General features: G+C 38.1%; 2 protein-coding genes across 3 annotated transcripts in view; one reads left to right on the forward strand and one right to left on the reverse strand.

Moving 5' to 3' along the window:
* Positions 1 to 4,422, reverse strand: part of Lrrc63 (leucine rich repeat containing 63) — a 34,011-nt gene extending 29,589 nt beyond the window's left edge. Inside the window, exons 1-2 of the mRNA XM_046454295.2 lie at positions 4,259 to 4,422; positions 3,299 to 3,418 (exon numbers count right to left, since the gene is read on the reverse strand). Of these exons, the coding sequence (XP_046310251.1) occupies positions 3,299 to 3,416 (118 nt within the window). The 5' untranslated portion in view covers positions 3,417 to 3,418; positions 4,259 to 4,422. The remainder of the gene's footprint in view (positions 1 to 3,298; positions 3,419 to 4,258) is intronic.
* Positions 4,423 to 4,586: 164 nt separating this feature from the next.
* The window catches only part of Lcp1 (lymphocyte cytosolic protein 1), a 78,781-nt gene continuing 61,164 nt past the window's right edge, over positions 4,587 to 22,203 (forward strand). The window contains exon 1 of one of the 2 annotated variants that reach the window (XM_046454108.2): positions 4,587 to 4,669. The gene's annotated coding sequence lies outside the window, so the exon portion shown is untranslated. Of the gene's footprint in view, positions 4,670 to 9,482; positions 9,625 to 22,203 lie in introns of those variants that run through there. The other variant, XM_058582579.1, reaches the window with a different exon arrangement.

Raw genomic sequence — 22,203 nt, forward strand, 5'->3', positions numbered from 1 at the left:
TCCTCCAGCCACACCCCACCTGCTTCTACTAACCAACCAGTGAGTCCCTTCAAACTAGGATAGACTGATTAGGTTACAGCTCTTGTAATCATTTGACTTCTGACCGCTCTCCCTGCATTAACAGGAGCTTTTGGGTGACTGCTCACATGCAATGGTAACACACAGCTCCTATCCCTCCTTCTTCACATTTAACACAGAAAATCAGTCTGACCTCGGGGCTTTATTCAAATGATGTGTCAACTGTAGAGTTTCTAATTCCCAAATTCTAATGCTACCCCCCACCTTAAGGGGGCACACTCTCTTTCCATCTCCACCATAAGAATCACTTAAAAGGTGAGCTTTTTTCTGATGGATTTCTATTCTATCCATATCTGGATTAAAGTGAAAAAAAATTAAAAACTGAACATGAAATTAAGTTCTGCTGTTTCAGAATAGGAAGATAAGTTTTGTTGACCAAATTACTTACTAAAGCCATACATTACTTTAGTTGGTATTGAGACCAGAATTCAAATCCCTAGACTCCCATTGTAGAGCAAAATTTTGCACTGTTCACTGTTGATGCAAACAGGAAATAATTATGGGCCAAGTGAGAGTATTACAAATAACATCTTAAAATTAGACAGTAATTTTATAAAGTGCTTTTATATAGACATTTGAAACTTGATCTCTAAAAACTGATTTTTAAAAATCCCACGAATAGGTTTTCCCTTCTCATTTTCTCTGCCGTCCTCCTAGTCCACAATGGCTTAACTTTTCCCTTGGTTTCCTGATACTGCCTTACAACGTTTTCACTAAGTTACCAGAATCTTCACTGTGATAACTGAGATATAAGAATCTATGTAGTTGGTCATGGTGGTGCATGGCTATAATTCCAAGGATTCAGGAGGCAGGAGAATTGCAAGTTCAAAGCCAGACTTGGCAACTTAGGCCCAAGGCAACTTACTCAGCAAGAACCTGTCTCAAAATAAAAAATAAGAAAGGCTAAGGATGTGGCTAGGGGTTAAGTGCCCTGGGTTCAATCTGATGAAAGGAGGAGAGGAAGAGAAAGAGGGAAAGGGCAAAGAAGGAAGAAGAAGAAGGAGAAGGAGGTCGGGGGGATGAGGAGGAGGGGGAGAAGAAGAGGAGGGAGAAGGAGGAGGAGGAGGGGAGTAGAGGAGGAGGGGGAGAAAGAGAAAGAGGGGAGGAGGAAGAGGAAGGAGGAGAAGGAGGAGGAAGATGAAAAAGAAGGAGGAGGAAAAGGAGGAGGGGGAGAAGGAAGAAGAAGGAGAGGGAGGAGGAAAAGGAGGAAGAGGGGGAGGAGGAAGAGAAAGAGAAGGAGGAGGAAAAGGAGGTTGAAGAGGAGGCGGGGAGAAGGAAGAGGAAAGAGGAGAAGAAGAATCCATGTGATCTGGATTCATAGATTCACTTCAAGCTTACTGTGTCATGACATTTTCCAATGAGAACCCTAGTTATGATAATTACTACTGATAACCACAAATGTCATGCTGCTCATTAATCACTTCATTCTTAGGTTAATCACACTGCAGGGAATACCTTCTCTTACTAACCAATTTACATAGTTTTCTTCTTTCAAAGTTGACCTTATATAAGCATCTTTGATGATTACAGCTTGACTTATTGTTCTCATTAATTCATTGAAGACACATTAACACCTATGGTATGTGCCAGTTGTACACACTGTGCCGGGGGTACAACAGCACAAACCTTACTATCAGCAAAGATCTCACAAATTAGTATAGAAACCAAGCAGGTAAACAGTGGCAATGGAAAATGATAAGTAGTTGGTAGGAATTAAGTACAGGCTACTGTGAAGAAGAGGGGAAGGCAGTCTTACTGGATAAAAAAGAGAAGAGATGCTTCAAGAAATCTTTCCAAACAAGATGATGTCTGTCTTCTCAATTCCATACTTCCCTGTTTTTTTTTTTCTTTGACAAATCTCACCATGATCATTTCTGATTTTTTTCTAGTATATTAAATTTCTACTATTCAAGCACTTTCCTCTATCATCAAAAATTGCCAAGGTCTCCTCTATAATTAAACATATTCCATACCACTTTAATTCTTCAAGTCTTATTTCAAGCCGTGTACCAATCACAGTGCTTCCTCTCTCTCTCTCTCTCTCTACTGAGAATTGAACTCAAGGGTATTTAGCACTGAGCAACATCCCCAGCCCTTTTTATTCTTTTGTTTTGAGACAAAGTCTTCTAAGCTGCTGAATCTGGGTTGGAACTTAAAATCCTATTGCCTCAGCCTCTCACAATAAAAGTATATTAAATATTGTTATGGTTTGGATATGTGGTGTCCCCAAAAACCTCAAGTGTGAGACAATGCAAAAATGTTAAATAGTGAAATGATTCGATTTTTAAAGTTGTAACCTAACCAGTGGACTAATCCACTGGTACGAATTAATTGGGTGGTAACTGTGGACAGGTAAAATGTAAGTGGAAAAGGTAGGTCCCTTGGGGTATGACTTTTGGTTTATTTTGTCCATGGTGAGATAAGGTCTCTGGTTCCTGGTTGTCATGTTCTGAGCTGCTTTCCTCTGCCGTGCCCTTCTGTAATAATTCTGCCTCACCTCAGGCCCACAGCTATGGAGTTCACCAACCATGGTCTGAACCTCTGAAACTGTGAACCAGAATAAACTTTTCTTCCTTCCCATTGTTCTTGTCAGGTCTGTTGGTCACAGTGATAAAAAAGCAGACTAAAACAAACATTTATTAATATATATCATTAATTCATTACCATTGAACATACAGCCAACAGTGCTGTACATGAAGGAAGAAGCTTACCTAACACGTGGATTGTTTTCTGTAAGGCACATCCCAGCTTCCTTGTGCTTAGGAACATTAGACTGCACTTACGCACTATGCTTAGGGTCATTTTTAAACAATGAAATTACCAACAAAAAGCCCCCAAATTCAAGAAGTCTAGCACTAAATAGACTAGGAAAGGGGCACTTATTTACAGAATGGGAGCAGAAACTAGAAGGCAGCGGTAGCCTCTTCCATTTCAGCGGGGAGCACAGCTCATGTTTCCACCCATCCACAAATGACTGTGAAGGAGCTAGATTATACAAATAAATCTTACCAATGAGTAAATCCATATTTACCAAATTCACAAATAAGGAACAATGTCTATACTTGTAGAACTAATATCTGGTTGTTATCATCTTACAATAAACACCTGTAAGTTATGATTATTATTGTCCTTAACTATTATGATTCTGAGCTATGCAAGGCAGAGAAATTCTATGAAAAATACATAAAGTTTAATACACATATCTGATTAATACACGTACCTGTATGGGTTTTCTTTGTATATAAAGGCAGCTTAGGGTGTTTGGGAGGTAAAGGTCTTCGAAGAAGAAGTTGTGGGTATTGTTGCATTTTAGTGATTAATAAACTCTGTTTTTTCATAACTATTGGTTAAGGGAGAATTGAAAAGTTTTTAAGCATGTTGCTGAAAAGCAATTTATTAGAATTTAAATTATATCTTAAGGAAACTCACTCTGTGATAATAGTATACTGAATCCAAGCAGAATTTCTTTATAAGAAAATGAGATTAAGAAAATAATTTTTAAAACTTCTACTTTAAAAATTTAGATTTATAATTAATTAATGCACAATTTAAAAATACACATACAATTGTTAATCAATATCAACCTGAAATTTCCCAAGTTAGGACAAAGTTCAATCTACCAATACTCTTTCAGCCAGTAAATGATTTTTCGGAACTGTAGAAATGACTTTTATTTCACCACAAAATGTTATCACTATATGTGGAAGATCCTTTCAATATACAAACCTCTGAAGACCCATCACATCTAACATTGACAAATTCATTGTTTTCTTTCTCTAACAATGGCTTGTTTAAATTCGATCACTACAGTTGGGTCATAACCATGTAATCCAAAAATAACATGGGCTTTCCCAGGATTGCTGGTAACCCCAATTAGTACTCTTTGGAAATGATGGGAGAAGATTCACACCCCTCCTACCCCGCAAATGTGTGTTTAGTTTGCAGGGCAATATCAAGAAGGCCTGGCACACCACTATTTCGTTGACAGCCTAGAAGGGAACCTGCAGCTGCGCAATTGGGCTGTTCACCCATAAAAGATAATTCTGCACACAAGCGCTCAAGGTTTGCTCCCTGGCGGTATGCCCTACTTGATGCTGGAAAATTTCCCTGGTAGTACCCTAAGAGATTACAGGAAGAGTTGAACTCCAACACCACTCATCTGCTTCTCAAATCAACTGACTTTTGGGCTTCCGTCTCTTTTTCTTGGGTCTCTAGCCAGTCAGGTAAAAGTATAGTGAGGTCGCCCGTCTTTCCGTAGGATGCTGTTCCCAAACAAGCATCCAGACTCCGGCATCTTGTGTCCAGAGGCCACCGAAACCGACCACTCAGCAACTAGCGGCCACCTGAGACGGGTAGAGCCCGCCCCGCCCTATGGATGCGCAGGCGCTGGAGGGCAGGGCGGGCAGGAGTGGTGACTGGGCAGGGCGGAGAGCGGGCGGGGCGATCGCGTCGCCCGCAGAGCCCCGGGAAGGCGGCCCCGCCCATGGCGCAGCGCGTGGTGCCCCTTTGCGCCACTCGGGTGCGGTGTGGGATAGCTGGGGAGGCAGCGGGCGGTTGGGCAGGAGGAGACGCCACTCCACGTGCAGCTGCTGTACGGACCGCCGTGGTGACAATTGTTATTACTTTTTCTTATTCTTAATGACAATGACTTACTTTTCTCTGATACGAAGCTTAACTTGGGTGTCTAGAGTCTGGGCTTGTATTCTTTAATGATGCGCTTTTGCGCAGCGGGGTCTCCTTGCTTATTTGGCAGTGCCCCTGAAAAGCAAACATTCTGCTTTCCTCTGATGCAACCTGTTTTGTCGTTCTGATCCTTTAAACTTCCTGGTTGAGGAGGAACTGTGTAGGAATAGGAGCATTAGGGAGGAATTCAAGCGGGCTTTAAAAAAGAGACTCTATTCTGTCACAGTCGTTCGTTCTGATTATTGTAACTTGTCTCTTATCCAGTCATGGTGTTGATGAACCTGTATGTACAGCGGTAGATGCATCGTGTGTTTGCATGTTGTTTCTCTGGAGCTTTGAGGGAGAAAGCACCAGAAAGAACTCACTATGTAGATGGGGAAATCACAGCTCAGAAAGTGAAGTAGATGGAGTTTCCTTCCAGGTTGTTTGTTAGGTATAGGGGCAGGAACCTTAGTAATAGATTTTGGGAAATGAGACACTTTCGAATAAGCTTTGGGACTCTTTCAAGATTTATTCCCTAATCAAATCTTCCTTAGTCTCTTTAGGAGTAAGCCTATATTTTAACACAATGAAAAAAGTAGAAACTGACTCTGGGAAACATTATGCAAATTATTTCCTTTAGTATTAGCATGTGATTTCTTTTCCTTATAAAATTACTTTGTCCCAGATTAGATGACCAGACCATGAATTTATGCCATTTCTGCCTGTGTCTACATCATAGATTTATGAACTTCTCAGAAAGACAAGAAAGCGGAGAGCAAAAGGTAGATCTACTGGCGAGGCTTTGCCTGTAGTAGTACTGATTGTACATATTTGCAAATATGGAAAAAATGTTTCTATCATTCTTAAGCATAAAAAATATATGTATGCCACTATATAAATTGAGTCAAGTTCCTGTACTCTGAAAAGTGGTTTGAACCATGAGAACTATTAGATTTCAGTTTGACTTACAGATGCTTGACCTTTAGAAATTGGTGCTTAGTTTTGCATAGTCAAAATCAAGGCAATGCATTTTTAAATATATTTTTAAAAATGCTTTGTCACATATGGACCCAGCAGGCATCAGGCTACATTCCTTGCAGATTTCTTCTAGCAGATTTTCTTCTAGCAAGTACCAGGCCAGAACCTATGGCTGTTTAATATGTAACTTTCTCAGTGTGAACATTTTGTTATCTTCTGTTAGTATCACCTAGTGCCAAACCTTTAGACAAATAATATAATTACTATGAAAACTAAATCCATTGCTTAGTATGTTTGATATGTATACATAGTTATTTTAACTCATGATTTACCCATGGAATTGATATACAAATGTAGGATGGGTTTTGAAAAAACAAATCACACTCAGTTTTGATCACTTTACTATTTTTAGATTTACTGTTTTTCTGTCTTTTAAAAAAATAATTATTATATGGCTCATTGAATCAGGCAGCTCCCTGTTTGGTTTTAAGGTTTACTTTATCTGATGTACAGAACCATGTTCCTGTTTATTTGTCTCATCAGCTTTGCAGTTTGGCAGAACCAGGGAAAGAAGCTTGTCAAACAAAAACCACAATGCTTTCTCTCAATTAGCAAATTGTATCAAGGTGCTCAGGATAATGGTGAGCACCAAGGTTATAGACACCTTGCATCTTTTTAAAACATGTTGTTAAATTAAGATAAAAGCAAAAGAGCAGTCCTAGGTACTGGTAGATAATGCTACTTATTTCCCCAATGAGTGGGACAGGTTGGGGTTGGAAGTGGGGGAACCTTAGATTTGCTCTTGGTGAAAGGACACAGTACTGTTGGAATGAAGTTAAAAAAAAAAAAAAAGTGTTACTAGAAATCTTAACTATTTTCCATAGATTTCTCTCCAGTTATTTTCCTTTTAAACAGAACAGAATTTGCTGAACAATTGTGTCAGTGTCGATTTAATCTATTTTATCATATGGAAATAAAGTAGTAACTTGTGGTTTTATGTTAATATTAGTTTGTTAGTTTGTTTTGTATTTGGTACCAGGAACACTTAACTACTGAGCCACAACCCCAGCCCTGTTTTGTTTTTTATTTAGAGTCAGAGTCTCACTGAGTTGCTTAGGGCCTCACTAAGTTGCTGAGGCTGGCTTTGAACTCACGATTCTCCTGCCTTAAACTCCTGAGCCGCTGGGATTATAGGCATGCACCACCATGCCCTGCTCATATTAGTTTTTGAATTTCATCTAAAGAATGAAGAGTTATTTTTGAGTACATGTGAATTCAATATTGAGTCCCCAGGATAACCCAGGACACCAAAGTGCTTTTGAAAAAGAGGTGTTTTCTTGGTCTGTTTATCTGTTTATACTAATTATATATACTATGAAACATATTTACTCTTCATAGTTTACAGTGTCTTAAACACATTCATTTATGCCAAGTGTTTTCATGCTCTTGCCTAGAGGATAGTTTTATATTTTCTCCAATATTAATAAAAATATTTAGAAGACTCTACTCTTCCTTTTACCCTTCATATTTCACTGCAAAGAACAAAACTTCATTTCTGTTCATTATTTTTGGCCAGTTATACTTTTTGCTTTTTCAAGATGATAGCTGTTTCATTTCCTTTGTTTGAACTAGAAATCCTGGAATTTCTTTGTAAAAAAACCATTATCAATAAGGAAATGACATTCAGTCTGCATTATGGAATTAATATAAAAATATCCTGAACATAATGAAAGGACAATGTCTGATTTTAAAAGCACAGTAATGAATTCAGTCATTCATTCCAGATTAATATATTGGACACCTACTATATATAAGACACTTGTATAGGTGCTGAACTTTAAACTTTATTAAAGCAATTTATAATGAATCATTTGACTCTTTATAATTTCAAACACTAAAATGAAAATTTTAAAATCATTTCCAAGGTTTCATTATTTATAATTATAGCTACTTGAATTTTTATTTTTTTAACAATTTGTTTTGATGTTGCTTAGGTAGAATAGTGTTATTTATTTGCACTATCCCAATTGCTCAAAAACAATTTGTATTTTCTTAGCTGTAGCAGTCATTATAGACTATTTGTCTGCAACCAGCTGATGTCAGGTATTTGTGTATATTATATGATTGTGTCCATCAACAATAGCAACAGAAAGACAGTTAATATTTGTTTCCTTGTTGGTTTGACTAAGTAAACTGTCCTCATGCTGTGGGTTATGACATGGTCTTAAACATGAGCAATATTTGTTCCTATATGGAAGGCACTCTGCTAATTGTTGACTTTAGGGCCTCACTAAGTTGCTGAGGCTGGCTTTGAACTCACGATTCTCCTGCCTTAAACTTATGCCCAGTTATCACTTTAATTGAGAATTCTAATATTTGCATCACATTTCAATCAAAAGCAGCATAGCATATCTCTACTTGTCTGGGTTCAAATCCTCCTGCTGCCACCTATTAGCTCTGTGCCCTTGGGCCATCTGCCCAACCTCTTTAAGCCCCCGTGGTTTCCTCACTTGTACAATTGGAAGGAAATGGTACCCAACCCAAGGCCATTGAGAATTTAAAGAGATAATCAGTGTCCAGAGTTTAGTGAGGGAGTGCTCAGTATGTGTTAGAAAACTAATGAAAATTATTTAGTTAGGCAAACAGCCCAGGTTTCTGTCTCCATGCCCCTGCTTTATGTGATAACAGTTCATATTCACAGAAATATCTGGAGGACTAGAGGATAAATCCTGGGCATTTTTCCATCAAGTTTCACACTTAGTTTGCTGATGTCTCTGAAAGTTAGAGGACCTAGTTTATAGCACTCAGTGACACACAGTCTGTGCCCTAGGAAGTGGCCTACATTCTGTTACTGGTCCTTGGTCCTTATACTCTGAGCCACAGAGGAATAGTGAGACAAGCTGGTGCCTGAAAGAGTCCAAGTACAGTGACGTGTCCAGGAAGCCTTGACCTGTCCCTCATGTGAGTGGAGTATTGTAGCAGCATTGCTCCAGCTGGACTGAATCCATGATGAATTTCAGCCAGTCAACCTGAGGATGAAAGCCACTTTGTTCCCAGCCTCCTGGGCCCGCTGGTGAGCTTAACAAAGGTGGAAAAGGCAGAAGGGCTGCCATGTGATGCTCCTCTGAACAGCCAGAGAAAAGGTGTTACAGAAGCACAGAACCTTCCTAGGGTTTCTCAGATGGGCACACCAAGCTTTGGGAGCTGAGTATATTTGAGGTCTTGAACTCTGCTGGGAGTTTGTCCTAAACTTACAGGGAAGATGTAACATGCCATAAGGTGACTGAGCTGCATGGCCTTTGGTGAGCCCTCAACAAACACCTGTAGCATTTAGAAATGCTTTGTAATGGCTTATTCTTCCTTATAATGTCAATAGCAATTTATGACCTCAAACAGCAGATACAGTGATTTATTTTTCAAACCTATCGTTCTGCTTTACACTCACTGTCCTGATTGAGCATATGTTTTATTCATAAGTGTAGTGAAGCTACAGATTTTAAAGGGCTAATGGTGGGAATGAACAGGGATTACCTGGGCATGTAGTGATGCACTGTATTCCCCAAGGTGAAGAACTTGCATTTCTTATACCACAGCTGGACAGCTGAAACTGCAGCGTGTGTTTCAGCACCATGTGGTTTGATATGCTTTGACCATTCTGCTACGTTTCCACTTTCATAATGTGTTTTGATGTCAGAAATTTTTATCAGGGTTGAAATTAACAATGGTTCCAGGACACTGCTTCTCTCCTCACCCTGCCTCAGGTAGTCACTTGCCTTGATAGTATGGAGGAAGCTCCTTCATTTCCTCTGCCAGTCATTCCAGGTGACATAATACTCAGCAAAGGAAGAGGATTTGGTGTCCAGCTCTACTAAGAAGCCACAGGAGAACAGCAGCTCTGCTTTTGTAAGTTGGACATTTTAGACTTTCCTGAAAACTGGCTTTGAAGAGTAGGTTCTGTGGCTAAAAGAGGTCTCCATGCAAACAACCAAACTAGATGTTTTAGGTGTTTCCACTCTTGAGACTTAGCCTACTCCTGCTTCTCATTGGATGGTGCCTCACCCTGAGTCATGGGAACATTGCCAGCCCATTCCTTGTGTCCAGGAACCCCATGTGCATCGTCACTTCCCAGTCCACACAGAATTAGACCAATCAGGCACCCCTGCCCTCCATAAGCACAAAAGAATTCAGAATGTTCCCTTCCCACTTTGCACTTCCCTACTCAGATTCATGGCATTGAAAGGATTGCTTCCAGAGGACTTGTAACTTGGTGTATCATTTTACCCAGGTGTTCCTACTTGGGAAAGAACAAAGCATCTCCTCCTACAGTGTCACTCACTGTGGACGTTTGCAGTACGTGGTTGTGAGATACTTGATGTCCCCAGTGAAGGTACAAGAGAAAAATAAAGGAAACTAGTATTCCTGGGGACCGTGATGATACCAGCATTCTGAAGGGAGCTAAAGCGACAGACCACGGTGACTGAATGTAGAACCATGAATATAATAAATCCGGTTTGGCACCACTTGCTTAGGAGAAATTATTTAGTTAGGAACTGGAAGGGCTGGTTTTTCTAATCTAGTATGGTTAGCTGTAAGACGAGCTGTGATGAATTGGAACAGCTGAGATTTTTAGACTTATACCCGAGGACTACCTTTGGCTGTGTTTCTTAATCAGCGTATTTCTCTTATTTATACTATGTCCATGGGGTAAAGAGTCATTTTCAAAGAGAAGTGTTTTCTGTGAGGTGCAGAAGCCTTAGAGTACTGTAGAAGAGCTTTCTACAGTCCATGGAGGTGTGGATTGTGAATGAGTTGACAGGTTCTGGCTGAAGATTAAGGAAGCACAGAGGTGAAGGAATCCAGCAGAAATGAAAGAAGCCCTTATCTCCTGTGTGACCTTTAGACCTCCCCCAAGTGACCTCCGCCCTTCAGAACCAAAAGCATAAAAATTAGCAGACACCTTTCTTCCAGATATCTGATGGTACCTCTCTAAAGTCGAAGGGACACATTTTTGATGGGGACAGGGTGAGTTAGAGACAAGATCCATATTTTTTTTTAAACTCATGAAACTAGTAAAATACTCTCTAAGAGTTATTTCTTTTAAATAATGAGTACTTATCCTAAAAGTGCCATCATGAGATTTACATAAGAAATTAAAGTCAGCACTAGTATAGCTCTCTCCTAAAAAAGGATCTGAGGAAATTATTGGGCATTTTCATCTGCTTTATCAATCTTAAAAGTATAGCTGCAGTTGGTTAGCCTCCATGAACCTGTTTCCTCCCCTTTAAGGATCTTTCCATCTCATATTCTATGATTCCAATGCTAGTTTCTGCTCATAAACTAGTATTATCAATTATATATAAGTATAAATAAATAATGTTTGAATATATTGGTTGTTTTCACCTATGCTGGTCTTAGAGTACAAATGTCTATAGTTTTGTTTCTGTTTTTTTCTACTAGACTGGGTGATTTTTATTTTCCATTACATAAAATCTATCAGTTTTGGTTAATGGTAGCATTTGAGTTTGGTATTTTCATGATTTAGTGAGAAGATTCATGTGTATACTTCACAGGTTTTGATCAGTTTCTTCTCCAACTTTTTTATTTTTTTAATATTTATTTTTAGTTATAGTTGGACACAATACCTTTATTTATTTTTATGTGGTGCTGAGGATCGAACCCAGGGCTTTGCCTATGCAAGGCAAGCGCTCTACCGTTGCGCCACATCCCCAGCCCAACTTTCTTATGTTTAATTGAGTTTAATATCAAAGTAATTTCTGCTTGTTGGAGAAAAAATAATAAGGTTCAGGAAGTGAAATTCTTCTCTGTATTTGCCCCAACTCTAAATGTTTGGTGTGAGACATTTCAGAATATATATATATATATAATGTAATATAAATATAATATATGTTACATATATTTATATTATATGTATATAAATATATATTTACATACATATAAAATAAAGATATATGTAAATATATATTTATTTACACACACGTGTGTATTATGTATGTATGTATGTGTGTGTACAGTATTTATAAAACTTTTATATAAAAAGAGATCACATTGCATTTTTTTGGACAACTCTATTATTATTATTTTTTTTAGCAACTCTCTTTTTTTCCTTGACATTTTACCTCAGACATCCTGTGTTAGTCAGCTTTTTGTCCCTGTAACTCAAATACCTGACAAGAACAACTTAGAGGAGGAAAGATTTATTTTGGGTCAGGGTTTCAGAGGTCTTAGTCCAGACCACAATCAGCCACTTCCATTGCTGAACTGTCACGGCAGTGACAGAAAAGCTGTCAGAAAAGCTGCTCAGCTCACAGCAACAGGGAAACAGTAGTAGTTCAAATTATTACTCCATCAAGTGGATCAACTAGCTAATGAGGTCAGAGCCCTTGCTATCTGATCATTTCCCAAGAGCCTTGCCTCTGCACCTTCCTGAGGACCACACTTTCAACACAGGAACTTTTGGGGGACATTCAGATCCACACCATACACATCCCATAGAACAATAGGGTTAGATCCTCCTTGCTCTTTCTGATATCAGCCTTTGATTTTATAGGCTTAGCACCTTGACTTTCCATCAGCCCAGATATTGTTAAAAAAAAAAAAAAGAAGAAGAAGAAGAAGAAAAAGAAAGAGAAAACACGAAACAGAGAGTAATGAAATTTGTAGAGGTTTATTGTGGAAAAATTAAGTTATATACATTTTTAAAAAACAGAGAAGCAAAATTTCCTGTACTTATCTCATATAGAGATAACTAATGTTAATGTTTTCATATAATATATTTGCTTACAGCCATTTATATAGATACAAATGCACAGGAGCCTTTAAATATTTTCAATTTAAAAATTTTCTGTTACATTGCTATTTTATAGAATATTGTTTTTCTTAAAAATATGAGAACTTTTTCTACATGGCATAAATATTTTAAAGTTTTTGATAAAATATTCAATATTTTTCCTCCAGAAATCTTGATTTTAGCTCTCACTAGTTGTGTGGAGTGTTCATTTCTCTTTACTCTAAGTGAACCTAGGATTAAGCAATTCTTTAATCTTCATTACTCTGATAGGTCGAAAATTCCATCTTATTTTAACTAGTGCAAGCTTTGATTAATAACAAATTCAAACATTCTTTCCTGTGCTTATTACTGGATGTATTCTGTTGTAAATGGCTTATCTTAGTGCCTTGCTAATTTTTATATTGTAATGTGTGTTGTTCTCCTTAGTGATTTTTAAGGGCCTTTTTACATTATGGATACCTAAAATGCCTCAATTTAATATGAGATATAAAATGGTTACATATGAAGACCCTAAAGTCAGACAGACTGGTTTAAATATGGGCATCACCATTTACTAATTATATGACTTTGGTCAAGTTACTCAATCTTGTAAGTAAAATTGGGACAATAATGCACTGCTCTATATAAAATTATTGTGAAAATTAAATGAGAACATCCTTAAAGTGCCTTATTAACCTGGTGCCTGGGAAATCGTCAGTGAATGTCAATTCCTCAATGGATTCCAAAGGAAGTACCATACTTATTACTACTATTATTATTACTACATATAACTGATTTTGTTGGTAAGTTACATGAAAATGGCATTGTATGCTTTTGAAAGATGTTATTTTATATTTAAGCATGTGTAGTTCCTTTAGTTAGAAATTGATGCTGGGACTTTCAGTCTATGTGGCCACCAGCACTGATATGGATGGCCTCCTGCCCACCTCAAATGAGTAGAAATGCCAGATTAAATATATAGTTGAGATGAACAGAAAAAGACATCCTGGGTGTTGCAAACGAAAAAGATGTTAATGACAATGATGTGAACTGTAGGTGAAGTCATGGTGGTCCATAGGGATATCTGATTTGGAAATGGACTTTTAAGAAGTAGACACTGGAATCATCCCACCTCCATAGAAGACAGGCTGTCTAGTCTACACAGCAGGCAACCAACTGAGATGAAACACTGTGTACAAAGCTGACAGCCCAAAATTAAGACTCTTTCTATGCAATAGGGAGTGGAAATCCACACCCTGGCCTGCACAGTGTCAAGGAAATTGTTCTCCCTAGTGATTGAAAGGCTAATCAAATAATATGCTGGACAAAGTAGACTCTTATGGGTTCACTTTTATTTGATTGATTGATTGATTGATTGCAGTATTGGGGATTGAATATAGGACCTTGTTCATGCTAGGCAAGTGCTATACGACTGAGCTATATACCCCAGCCCTAATGGGCTCATTTTTAAGAATACACAAAATATGATTTGTCAAAATGAATTGCCTATATGAAGCTTTCTGTACCTTGTAACTTCTAAATACATGAAACACAAATTGAAAAAATTATAAGGAGATATTGATAATTCCACCTCTAACATGGGGATTTTTTTACTTTTTTTTTTTTGTAAAACATTTATCTCTCAGAAAATAAAAGGGTGAACAAAAAAATTACTGAGGATATTTTTTGAATAAGTCATTAAACATGATCTGAGAGACATGTAGAGATATTTGTGTTTAATAGAAGAAAATGCATTCTCTTCAGTATACATGAAATATTTACCAAGATTGTGACCACTTGGCCACAAAGGAAATCACAACAAATTCCAGAGATGCTTAGCAGGTATCCCAGTTTGACTAGAGAAGAAATTGAGTAGGAAAGGGTGATGTGAAGGTCTGGGAGGAACCTAAACATCAGGGTATCAACTGGTGGTAGAGAGCCACTGACACATCTGGAGTAGAGAAGCCATGGAATTGGTACTGAAATGAATCTGGAATTGAAGCCAAGTTACTCCCGTAATGTTTAAGAGCGAATGATTAAAGAAGCAGCTCTGACTTAATCAGGAGTAAGTGTAAAGTGAAAAGCCCATGATGTCACTGAAGGTAGTAGTAGTTCACTGACAGTGAACAAGTGCTGAGCTGGCACAGAATGCATGCGCTGAAGCCTGGGCGGAACCTGGCCTTGGGGGTCAGCATCAGGCCACAGGGTTAAGTATGACAATCCCAGTAAATCACCACTATCCTTATTAAAATACTGAGTTGGGGGTGTGTATGTGTTCAATTTTAAGCTTGGATTTATAGTTGTGATCTAACTGCATTAGCAGTTTATTTCAAGTTTTATGTTTTCTGGTGTAAAAGGTAAACACAACTCTGGAACTTTGGGATCATTATTTATATATACTTACGCATGTTAGAGAAATTCTACTCTGGTTGATTGTCCTTAGTTCTGGAAAATGAAGCCCAGAAAGATGACTAATAATGAATGACAATAAAATGTATTAATACTGGCTCTGTTGGACTACATGGTAGTATTCATCATGCAGTTCCTCATTTATACCCTGCAGCTGTGCTATGATGTAAGCATTATGTACTCTGTTCCTCTTTTACTGATAAGGAAACTGAGGCTTAGAGGCATTAAGAAGCTTGTTCAAGGTCACTAAGATCATAAATTCAGGAGCAGGTTTGGAACCCAGGCCTTTGTAACTCCAGGGCCTGAGAGCTTACCCTTGTCTCTAGACCAGCTTGAACCAGCCATATGTAGATTTAGGATCTCTTGACATGTGGTCTAGTATAGTTCCTACCTTGCCTCAGACCTCCTTCCATTTTCTGCCTTTCTTTGAAAGTGTAGAGCTGAAGAGGGGTTTGAGATCTTATTGTAAGAAAAATGCTTAGTTTGGTACATGTATATTAGAAAATTCAGAATATTTAATCATATTTTCACTTTCATTTTCATTTGATTGATTGATTATAGTACTGGGGATTGAAAACCTGATTTTTCATGGAGTCCCTAGGATGTTTTAATTTGATATTTGACACCTCTTTTATGTACTCTGTCACCTATTGCACACACCAAGTGGGAACAGATATTGGTCAATAAGGATTTGTTGGATGAACAAGTAAAAATCTAGAACCTCCGAACAGATCCGATTTCAGAAGGCTATTTTCAAGTGCATTTGTGTATTAGTCTAGAGTGACTAAAATGGATTTAAAGTATTTCTCAGAAGTTCCCAGAAGCATTTCCTGTAAAGATGGGGGTAAATCAGTTCTGTGAAATTTTAAAACTAGGTCTGTTTTTCTTCTTTGAGGTTATATACAAACGGTCCATTGCCCTTTCTATAACCGTTGTCTTGGTCTCCATTGATGATCAAGAGGCATTTACCCTCCTCTTTGAAGGCAAATTTACCCTCCTCTGTGATGATATCTGCAGCTGTTTTAGGTTTCACCTTATCTAAGACACTCATTTGGTAAACCACAATATTAAATTAACTCTCCACCTACTCAGTACTGTAGCAGGAGGAAACTCATATGAAATACTCTTATTTTAAATTCATGGTCACCTATTTTTAATAATAGTAACTTTAAAGTGGAAGACCGTAGCAGATTATCATGCCCTATGATACAGTGCTCTAAGAAAGATACAAAATCACTTTTGTGATACTCTTGCCCAAATATATACCCAAATTAAACTGAAGAAATACACAAGCCAAAACTGAGGGACATTCTATGAATGTCCTTATTAAAAGTGTTGAGGTGATAAAAGACAGATTGAAGAACTATCCCAGATTTAAAGAGATATCACAACCAAGTTCATTAGTTGGTACCCTAATCCAGAAAGAGGACATTAATAGACAATCTACTAAAGTTGAAAGAGGTCTGTAGTTAATGGTAGAAATGATAATTTCCATATTGGTATTATACAATGATTATGTAAGATGCTAGTTTGGGAAAGTTGGGTGAAGGACGTATGGAAATTCTTTTAACTATTATTTTACCTTTTTGGTAATTCTGAAGTTATTTCAAAATGAAAAGTTAAGATTATTTTAAAACTATAATGGCTGGCTTTGAATACTGCCCAGCCATCATACCCCATTCTCCTAAAGCATTCATCCTTCCAAACTTCTAGGCAATAATTTCATACACACACCCTCCATTCTCTGTAATCCTCCCAGAGCTCCACTTACAGAGGAAATTAAGGAACTCAAAATAATTTTCATAGGCCCACTTCACAGAACCTTTGTTTACTCTTCTATCCTGTGGTTGAATTGTCATTGCTCCTAGATGCCACCGAGCCCTCTACTTGTTTACTATATCTCATCATCTCTTTCCTATTCAAAAAAATGCTCCAGCAAATCTTCCCTAGTCTCTTGCTGAATAATCTCTTTTGCTTTCTGTTTCTCCCCCCTCCCCCATCTCTCTCTCTCTCTCTCCTCTCTCTCTCTCTCTCTCTCTCTCTCACACACACACACACACACACACACATCCTGGAATCATAGATATAGACTTTTTTTTTCTCCCATCTTAAAACAACCAAAAAACCTCGATCGAGTCAACTTCCCCTTCAGCCACCTTCCACCATATTTCTCTTGTCCCCTTACAATAAATCTTCTGAAATTTATATTTAAAATTCTGGTCTCCAATTTCTCCCCTTTCATTCCTTTGAAAACCCATTCCAATGGCATTTTTTCCACTCTTCCATCAGTTTATCAGCTACCTTTACACACTTGCTAGTAATTTTCATCCAGTGGTTGGTTAGTTCTCTGTCTTTATTCTACCACCAGTCAGCAGCTTTTCAAAGCTAATCCCTGTGCCCTCTTTCAGATCTGTCCTTGCCAGGCCTCTCAGCCATCACAGTCATCAGATTTATCTCCTGCCTCACTGGGAGCTCCTTCTTAGTGTCCTTTGTGGATTCCTCTTCATTTTCCTAACCTCTTTTGTTGGAGTGCTCCAGAGCTCAGAGCTTGGACTTCTCTGATATTCCTAGGTGAGCTCATCCAGCTTAAGTGCCATCTACATGGTGATGAATTCAAACACAAGCCTTCAGCATGGACCTCCAGACCCCTATATCCAACTGCCTACTCAGCATTTCCTAAATGGACCCCTAATTGTCTTAACAGATCTAAGATTGAGTACCTACTATTCTCTGCTATCAGGCCTGCTCTTCATCCAGTCTTCTCCATGTTGGTTAATGTCAACTTCACTCTTGCAGTGCTTCAAACTTGACTCTTTACCTTCTCATATGCCACAAAGCAATCAGTCTGTCAGCAAATCCTATCAGCTCTCTTGTCAAATGTTCTCAGAATCTGCTGTCATCTTGCCGTTTCTTTTTCTAAGATTTCTCCAGACCACCATTGTCTCTTACCTACACATATTGCAACAACCATCCAGTTGGTCTCACTTCATTTGGCGAGGCTCTCCTATGGTTCAATAATGACACAGCAGACAAGGGGATCCTTTAAAATATCAGATTCTGTAACCCCCTCAATTAGACCCCCTCCCTGCAGTGGCTTCCAATGTTATCTGTTTTAAAAGCCAATACCATGCATGATCAGGCCTTTCTGACCTCATCTGCTACCACCATACCCCTCATTCTTGGCTTTATCACATTGACCTTGAAAATGACCAGCACACTTTTCCTCAGAACCTTTGTACTTGTTTCTTTCTCCTGGAAATCTCTTATCCCAGATATCTTCAGGGCTTGTGGCACTTCTATAACCTCACTGTCAGCCCTGCCTCCCCTCATATTTCTACTCAAATATCACTTTCTTTGAAAGCCTTTCTTGGGAACCCTATTTAGAATTTCAGTTAAACCTCACTCTTCCTCCTTTCCCAGGCATGTACACTATATACCCCGAGATTTCTATTTCCCCTACTTATTTTTTTCTACCTAAGGCTTAATAAGCTAATATATTAAATATTTAGTCATCATCTTAAGCATTGTCTCTCTCTCCAAGCTGGAATGTAAATTCATAGAATTTACAGAAGGTCAGGAACTTCTGTCTAATTCATGCCGTGTTCTCTCTCCAGTGTCTCTGATAGTACCTGAGACAGTAAGTACTCAACAAATATTTGTTGAAAGAATGAATAGGTGTATGAATACACACTGGGACCCCAACACAAACTTTAGTGAAAAAGGCTCCGAATCACTGGAATCATTTGTGCCTTGCAACAGCTTGGTTGTTCAACATGATATGTTCATTGCTGAAATTCCGAATGTCCCAAATTAACATTGTCCACACCAAAGATTTTCTCCTCGTTCTGGATGATGATTATGACGATGATGATGACGATGATGATGATGATTGCATAGCTCCAGCCCATTTCAACACTCTTGCATGGTTTGGTATTGGATTTTCAATGCCATTGTTACTATCCAAACTTTCATCCCACAAGCACCAGTAATATTCATTGTTTTATCACCATTCTTAATTTTTTAAATGCCCTCTCTCTCTCTTCTTTTACATTATAAATATATGACTCTTCTTTTAGGTTTTTTCAACATCCTCAAGTTATTTGCATTTAGTGTGCATGATAAGGTCAATAATGTTTGTAAACCCACAAAGGTTTGGGTTTCCATGCAAATAACAAACTTGCTATAGGCCAGAGGTGGTAAATGGGTGACTTCTGGATGAATCAGTTACAGAATATCCAACATGACATTTAATTTTATAAAACACTTGCTGATTTTTAAAAAATATTTTTCATGAAAAAAATTCAATTTCTTCATTTTTCTTGGACAAGTTTGCATTCTTTCTCCTGCTACCTTTAGACAAGGCATATCTTTTCCAGGAGGAGACAGTCCTGCCACTTATACTCAACCCATTTCATTCAGTTTTGTTAGATGATGAGTCCCTGTGGGTTCTGAGAGTGACTTAAACCACAAGCAAGGGGATGACTTATAAGATTAAAACACTAATGGCTCTTTCCATCACAGGTAGAGTTATCACACTTATTTTAAAGCATCATGCTTTATTTCTGAACATTCATAACATGAATGTTAGTTCAATGTTAGTTCAATAGGTTCAGTAAATCTATTATCAAAACAGTTTTATCGAGTCCACATTTCTTTCATTCTCTTGCTTTATTTAAAAATTTAAAAAATATTTTCTCATTCATTTATCCTTCCTTCATTTCTTTTGAAAAAATGATAAGAAGGGAGACAAGGTGAGAAGAATCCCCTTCCCGCCTGTGATCTAATTCCTTTGGAGTTCATAAGGGACTAGGAAGCCTCGTAAGGCTGAAACCCTCTGCCATACAGACCACTGACAGGCCCTGCAGAGTGATCACAGGGACCAACCACTTGAGTTAAAGTGTGTGGTGAGCTATTCACATATTTATCACATTTGATGCCTACTACATAAATTCATTTAAAAGAAGACATCCCTATGCTGGTTAATGAACACCCAGCCTTCATCTATAAAAACTACATGGCTGAAGGATGAGAAGCACAGATAGTTAATTGCCACTTAGGTTCAATTCTGAATACTTTGGATTGGAAAAAAAGAGGTAGGATGCAGATGCTATTTGCTAGACTGAACTCCACAAAGAAGAAGGTATCTCCATCTGCTCTTAATGTATGCTCAGTATGTGGTTGATAACTTGCAGAAAATAGGATGGATGAGGAAGGACAGATTGAATTTAGATGTTGTGGTCATTGCAGGTAGAAGACAGATTTGCTGGATACTTCCAGGGTTTTGTTGATGGAAGCAGATCTTACACACTGGTGAATTGGAAATGAGATTTTAATATTTCTATCTGGTTCCAAGGGCTTTGTTTCTAGCCATGATTTCCTTCCTCTGAGTATGAGTGTTCTTGAAATGGACAGAATCTAAAGTGTACATGCCTCGTTCTTTGTTGGTATTAACTGGGCACAGAGAACATTCTTTTCTTACAAAAATATAGTGCATGCCAAAATTGATTAAATTGGCTTTTTTTTTCTCCTTCCTAATTTAGATGTCAGTCCTTACACTTCTGTTCATTTGCACCTAAGGGCTACCTACTAGAGTTAACTCTGTCTCATGGTTTTAGTTACCTCTGTACTGATGAGCTCAGATCTGTATCTTCTGTCCTGACCTTGTCCTGTGCTGGGACAAGCCTCGAGTTGTTCAGAGCTCTCTGAGCTGTCTTCATGTTGCCTCAGCCTCCTTGGGCTCCAGTGGATTTCATCTTTATCTTGCTTAATTGCCATAGTTCTATCCATTGTAGGACCATTCCCAGAATCCTTAGATGATTACCCTTGACTCATCCTTCTCAATTATCCTCAGGAGACAATCAGTCTCTGTACCTCTTGTCCCTTTTGCCCATCAACACCAACCCAGGCCTGGCCATGTTGCCTCACCCCTTGTCGGTAGTCCCAGTTTCCTAACTTTTTTGTTTCTGGCTACTTGGAAGACTAATTTTCCAAAATGCTCCACTTTTTCTCCCTCTCTATTGATGGAATTGCCTGATTCTTTCAGGCTATCTTTGTTTTGCATCTTTTTTAGCACTTCATTATGCAGGGTGGATTCTTGCTCCATAAGTCCTAAGAGTAATTGAAATAAGGAAGCTGTGTCATATGAATTCACAGAAGCTATGTGAACTATTCTTTGACCTAGTATGTAGAGAATTAGCAGCTGATTCATATCTCTATTTAAAGAATGGGGAACTTGATCATAGATGTTTTCATATGGCAGCCGCACATAAACTGTAAAGACACAGACTTCTCCTCTGGGACTGTTTCCTTACCTTAAGATAAATTTTTAAAACTGTGACCTATACCCTAGATTTTCTGGAAGTATTAAAAATGATGTGTAAAGCCACCCAGGCTAAGCATCTAGGGGATGCAAAAGAAATCCTGCTTGAGCCTTAAAACAAAATGATGGAATGAATTAACTTCATGATGTAATGAAATATTTGTTTGTTTTTTAAACTAACATTTTTTAATATTTATTTTTTATTTGTAGTTGGATACAATACCTTTATTTTATTCACTTATTTATTTTTTATGTGGTGCTGAGGATCGAACCTAGGGCCTCACACTCGCCAGGCAAGCGCTCTTCCCCTGAACCACAATCCCAGCTCTGTTTGTTTTTTTAAGTAAATTGCAGTTTATAAAATTCAGACTCAACTAAAATTTGACACTCCTAATGATGACCCCATGTCAGCTATGTTAACACATATTATCTCATTTATTCTTGGACATCACCCTGTGAAACAGATGGTATTTCCTCCAATATACATATAAGTTTAGCCAAGGAAAGGAGAAAGCCTTACCCCAGATCTGTTAGTGTACACTGGAATCAAAATTTCTGTCTAATATTTTCTAATTCCAGACTTTTTACTTTTCCCATGTACTCTGCTCCCCCAAATATTTTCCTGATCAGTTTGTCACATGCCTATTTATTTATTTTTTAGGTTTACGTTGTTAAAGGGTTTATGACTTTACATATTTATTTTTCTATTGAAATACTTAATCTACACTCTTTTTCTTTCATTTTTCTGCATCCTTATTTTAAAATTTTGGGCCCTTTTATTTGAAGTCTTGGTGGTTGGGGGAGTATGAAACATGGTCTCCCCACTTGTTTGTAAGTGGAGGAGATCTGGTAGTGCCAGCGTGGAAAGCTGAAGGTAAGCAAGCACACACATTCATTTCAGCCTGCATCTGCTCCAATGGCTGTGCCTGCACATGGGTTAGCAAATGTCCGTGAGGACAGGGAATTG

This window comes from Marmota monax, unplaced genomic scaffold (genome assembly GCF_021218885.2).
Source record: "Marmota monax isolate L192 unplaced genomic scaffold, Marmota_monax_Labrador192_F-V1.1 WCK01_AAM20220418_F8-fsc00011, whole genome shotgun sequence".
NCBI lineage: Eukaryota > Metazoa > Chordata > Mammalia > Rodentia > Sciuridae > Marmota > Marmota monax.